Source organism: Oxyura jamaicensis, unplaced genomic scaffold, assembly GCF_011077185.1.
Source record: "Oxyura jamaicensis isolate SHBP4307 breed ruddy duck unplaced genomic scaffold, BPBGC_Ojam_1.0 oxyUn_random_OJ68335, whole genome shotgun sequence".
Lineage (NCBI taxonomy): Eukaryota > Metazoa > Chordata > Aves > Anseriformes > Anatidae > Oxyura > Oxyura jamaicensis.
The window spans coordinates 323-5,989 of record NW_023308863.1 but is presented as its reverse complement, the minus strand read 5'-3'; the positions used below and the strand labels follow the sequence as shown (position 1 = coordinate 5,989).

At 52.7% G+C, this 5,667-nt stretch overlaps 1 protein-coding gene across 1 annotated transcript; it reads left to right on the top strand.

Moving 5' to 3' along the window:
* The first annotated feature begins 4,082 nt into the window (after window positions 1-4,082).
* Window positions 4,083-5,015, top strand: LOC118159171 (olfactory receptor 14C36-like). Its single transcript, XM_035313788.1, has one exon. The coding sequence runs from the start codon at window positions 4,083-4,085 to the stop codon at window positions 5,013-5,015; it is 933 nt and encodes a 310-aa protein (XP_035169679.1).
* The last annotated feature ends 652 nt before the right edge of the window (window positions 5,016-5,667 follow it).

Genomic DNA, 5,667 nt, shown 5'->3' with positions numbered 1-5,667 from the left:
AGCCCACCTACCACTGAGCAGACCAACACTCACTCCTAACTTGGTGTCAGATGACAAACTTCCTGAGGGGGCACTCGATCCCATCATCCAGACTGATAAAGATATTGAAGGGAACTGGCCCCACAACTGAGCCCTTGGGGACACCACTAGTGGCCAGACTCCAAATGGATTGAACTCCATTAACCAAGAATCTTTGGGCCCAGCCACCCATCCCGTTGTGAACCCAAAGAAGCATACGCCCAGCCAAGCCTTGAGCAGCCAGTTATTCCAGGAGAATGCTGTGGGAAATGATTTCAAAAGCCTCACTGAATTCTAGGTAGACCACATCCACGGCCTTTCCCTTGTCCCTTGAGTTCATCACCTTGTCTTAGAAGGAGATTGGATTTGTCAAGCAGGACCTGGTTTGATAAACCCCTTCTGACTGGGCCTGATCACCTGCTTGTCCTGGAAGTGTTGTGTGATGGTACTCAAATAATCTGCTCTGTGAGTTTCCCTAGCACTGAGGTCAGACTGACAGGCCTGTAGTTCCCCAGCTCCTCCTTCCAGCCCCTTCTTGCAGGTGGCCATCACATTTGCTAGTCGCCCCTCGACTGGGACCTGCCTTAAAAGCAGGCCTGCTGAGAAATGACGGAAAGCAGCTTGGTGAGTACTTCAGTACATCTAAGTGCAGTGGCAGTTTGCTAACCATTTCCTCATGGATTATGAGAGCTCCACTGTGCTCAAGGTCCTTAACTACCAGCAAAGGGGGCTGAGTGCTAGGGGAACAACTGGTGTTGCTGCTAAACTCTGAGGTAAAGAATGCACCGAGTACCTCAGCCTTTTCCTCATCTCTTCTAAATTGAATTCTGTTTTCCCACATCCAATACAGGATGAAGCTTCTCCTTAATTCTCTCTCTATATTTTTTTCATTTCTTACATATTTAAACATAAAAACACACAAGATTTTCTATTGTCTTTAACAGTAATAGACATATTTGGCTCCAGTTGGGCTTTGGCCCTTCTCATTCTGTCCTTGCACACTGTAACAACATTTAGGACTCAGCTTCAGACCAAATGACAGCATACATGAGAAACAGAGAAAGGTGGAATCTGGCAGCCTTCCATCTTCTACCCTTCTGTGAGACGGTGTTGAAAATCCATTCAACTAGTTACTCCTCCACTGTGCAAACTCTCCTATAATTCCTGATGCTGTTCCCTTGTGAGAGACAGCAAAATTAGGATGAGACACCTCCCTGCAGCTATTAACAGTTACCAAAACGGAGCATCTGTCCAGGGGAACCTTGAGGAACTGCAGCATTTTTGCCTGGAGAAACTGTAATGCTTAAAGGCATTCTGGAGAAATAACAACAGGAACATGCTGGTTTGACCACCCAAGGCTATTCAAAGACGTGAAGAGCTATTTTAACTGGCCTGGAGGAGAAGGGGGAGCTGAAGGAGAAAGGGAAGGGGAAGAAGTGGGGAGAAGTCTCCCCCTCTTTCCCTATCTCCAGCTCCATTTCCCTATCTACCAGCACTGGGGGCTGAGTACCAGGGGAACAACTGGTCTTCCTGTTAAGGACTGAGACAACGAAGGCATGAAGTACCCCAGACTCTTCCTCATCTCCTTGCACAACATTTCCCACCACATCCAATAGAGCATGAAGATTCTCCTTAATCCTCCTTCATTTAAAGGATTTATTTAAACATTTGTCTTTCTCTTTGACAGCATTAGCCAGATGGAGCTACATTTGGGCTTTGGACCTTCTAATGATGTCCCTGCACAGCCTCATAATATTTAGGACACAGCTTCAGACAAAGTGGCAGCATGTGTAAGTAGCACCGAAAAGGTGGAACCTGGCAGCGTGCATTCCCCTGCACTTCTGTGAGTCTGTACTGAATTGCATGCACCTAATGCCTTCTGTGTTGTCCCAAATGTCCTGCAAGTCCTGATGCTGTTATCTGGTGAGAGGCAGCACAATCAGGGTGAGCCATGTGCCTGCAGACATGAACAGAATGGAAACTGCAGGAGTTTGATTCCAGAAAGCCCTTGACATTGACAAGGAGAAGAGCCCAGTCCTGCACCAGAGGAAGATGAACCCCACACATCAGGGCTGGCTGGGAGCCTGCTGAGTGAGCAGTGCCCAGGAGGAGCAGGGCCTGGGCACCACGAGGGATGCCATATGAGCAGTGCTGCCTGCTCTCCAGGAACCACGCCAGCTTCCTACAGAGCTGCCTTATGCTGAGCATGGCCACCAAGAAAATCTGAGTTATCAGACTCAGGTGAGATCAGGTGTAACACCACCCACACAAGAGTCTGCAGCCAGCAGGGAAAGAGTTGCAGGTCTGGGAGTCCCTAGGACAGCCTGGTGTGGAGAGGACCAAGGGCTGTGTCAAGGCTGACAGTCCCAACAGAACCCAGGTCATTGTGTCCACTGCTATTTCTGTTGTCTCTGCCACTGAGGCCTATGAGGACACAGCTTAGCGTTAAGCACCAACGGCTCATTGCCTCGTCGCCCCCACCCATGAACCAGGCAGGGGTCGTACCATTCTCCTGCACTTGGCAATGCACATCCCCACCTCCTACTGCCCCAGGAAGAGCCCGGAGCAAGGTGTGACAGGAACAGATCTCCCTTCGGAGGGACTGCGCGTCAAGGCTTGGGCCTTGCCCTTAGTGAAACACATCCAGTTTTCCTACACATCAGTGTCACCTTCACATTGCCTTTGTCTACTTGTCTTCACTGCCTCCAAGGTTCTGCTCTAACGAGCTCCAAGGGAGGCTGTGTCAGGGCTGGCCCTCAGGGGGACACGGCAGGAAACTTGCCTCTGACTTGGACTCCTTCCGAGATGTCTTCCATTGTCTCTCAGGGCCTGAGGTTGGTGGGCTCACCACCAAAGCCCCCCGAGGGGTGATGACAATGCCTTGGGCTGGGCCTCTGCTGCTGAGCTGGGCCGGGCTCGTGGGACAGAGAGAGCTCCTGGCAAGAGGGCCCTGCTGCAGAGACACAGCTCTGCCCACGAGCAGCTCCTCTGCACAGCGCAGCAGGGCTGGGGGCTCTGAGCTCAGGTGGCACACCAAGAGGCCAGAAGGAGAGAGGCCTTGGAGGCAGTTGGCAGTGGGAGGATGCTGAGAGCTGCCGGCAGGAGAAAGCTGCACAGCCCTTGACAAGGTAAGTCTGTGGCTGCAGGGCCATGCAGCTGCCCGTCCTGGCAGGGTCTCGTGCTGGGTCTTGTTTCTGGGAGGGCAGTGGGCAATGCAGTAGGCTTGCAGAGTCCTGCTGGATTGCACTGCGAGGGGAGGAAGTCTGGCAGGAGCCCCTTGCAGTGCCCTAAGCCAGGTGCCCCTGGCTATCCAAGAGCAGGGTGGACAAAGATCCTCCAGACACTGCAGGAGGTGCAGCTGGATGCTGGGACACCCCAGCCTGTGGTTATTCAGCTCTGTTTGTGGGGTGTCATCCTGGGTTGCAGGCTGCTCTCCAGTAAAATACAGCTGTATCGTGGCATCCTTGTGTTGTCCAGGTGCCCCAAGGAGAAGATGGCTCCGTGCTAAGGCCATGTTCGTGCTGCTGGATGGCTGTCTGTGGGCAGCTGGAGTGAGGCCTCTGCAGCCCTGGTTAGGAGGGAAAAGCTGAGATCCTGCTCAGACACCTGGAAACAAGGTGAGGATTGTGTCCATCTGCACGTGGACTGGGGCTGGTTTTCAGCTGTCTCCACTTCTTGGGAAACACAAGAGTGTGATTGTTGTACTAAGCATAAGAAGACCTGCCTTGCTCTACACTGGGGTTGGAGGTGTTCTTTGCAACAACACCGCCAAGTTCATGGATCTCATAAGTGGCATGAACTTGAGTTTCCCCCATGTTCCTGCTTCCTGACTGCTGCACAGCAGGAAGGACTCCTCTGGAGCCCACAGCAAACCCTGCTCCCAGTGCCACTCTCAGGCAGCATCAGCCAGGACTAAACGATAGAGCTGCAGAAAGTTCTTCTGAAAAGAGAGAGGCTTGGGATGAGAGTGCTCTTAGACTTACAAAAGGTTTTCCTCAGAGAGATCTATTCTAACTTTTTCTACCTTCTCCTTTTCCAAAGACAACTGTGACCAAAGTCAGAAAATGCCCAACAGCAGCTCCATCAACAAGTTCCTCCTGCTGGCATTCGCAGACACGCGGGAGCTGCAGCTCCTGCACTTTGCACTCTTCCTGGGCATCTACCTGGCTGCCCTCCTGGGCAACGGCCTCATCCTCACCACCATAGCTTGCGACCACCGCCTCCACACCCCCATGTACTTCTTCCTCCTCAACCTCGCCCTCCTTGACCTGGGCTGCATCTCCACCACTCTGCCCAAAGCCATGGCCAATGCCCTCTGGAACACCAGGGCCATCTCCTATCAAGGGTGTGCTGCCCAGGTCTTTTTCTTTGCCTTCTTGTCTGGTACAGAGTTTTCACTTCTCACCGTCATGGCCTACGACCGCTACGTTGCCATCTGCCAGCCCCTGCACTACGGGAGCCTCCTGGGCAGCAGAGCTTGTGCCCAGATGGCAGCAGCTGCCTGGGGCAGTGGCTTTCTCAATGCTGTCCTGCACACGGCCAATACATTTTCTCTGCCCCTCTGCCAAGGCAATGTTATGGACCAGTTCTTCTGTGAGATCCCCCACATCCTCAAGCTCTCCTGCTCAGATTCCTACCTCAGGGAAGTTGGGGCACTTCTGTTTAGTGTTTCATTATTACTTGGTTGTTTCATTTTCATTGTGGTTTCCTATGTGCAGATCTTCAGGGCCGTGCTGAGGATGCCCTCTGAGCAGGGCCGGCACAAAGCCTTTTCCACGTGCCTCCCACACCTGGCCGTGGTCTCCCTGTTTGTCAGCACTGCCACATTTTCCTACCTGAAGCCCCCCTCCATCTCTTCCCCATCCCTGGACCTGGTGGTGGCAGTTCTGTACTCGGTGGTGCCTCCAGCAGTGAATCCCCTCATCTACAGCATGAGGAACCAGGAGCTCAAGCATGCGCTCTGGAAATTAATGACTAGATGCTTTCGAAAGCAATAAATTTCCATTCTACTTCTGCAGATGACTAATAATGTCAGTGACTGTAAGAACAACTGATATTACCTATGTGATTATTTGTGTCTGTGTGTATTTGTGCGTGTTTTTATTACAGGACTTTGTGTTAATATGGCTGAAGTTGCCCATTAAAATGATCGGATTCATCTCATTTCTTTTACAGGATGTACCTGTCGAGTATAGCTCAGAGACTCTGTATCTGCAGAGCTAGGCTCTCTGGGAATTTAAATAAAAGAAAGGAGCCTCACTGCCTGCCCTGACGTCCTTCCTCTGAGACGTGGCCTGGCTCTGCAGGGGCAGTGCCCGTGTGCAGGGCTGCAGAGGAGAAGAGTCCCATCCCAGCATCACGGCCAGGGAGCAGCAGCGCTGGGTCCATGCAGAGCTGCTCTCCTGCCACTGCCCCCCTGTCCTGCTGAGCCCTGCTGCTGGGGTCAGGCCCGGCTGCTCCTGTAGCTTGGTGCCAGTGCTGCTGTGGGGCTGTGCTGGGACCGCAGGCAGGGACAGGCCGTGGGCACTTGAGTGGCACAGCTGGCCTCCACTGCAGCACTTCCCTGCTAAGAGGGGATCTCCTCTGGTAACTGCCCGGAGGCTGAGGCCTTCCTGCACAGGGGCTGTCAAGAAGAAGCCCTAAGAAGAG

What these genes read in the sequence shown, in the direction of transcription:
- LOC118159171 (XM_035313788.1), top strand. Translation starts at nt 4,083, where the DNA reads ATGCCCAACAGCAGCTCCATCAACAAGTTCCTCCTGCTGGCATTCGCA.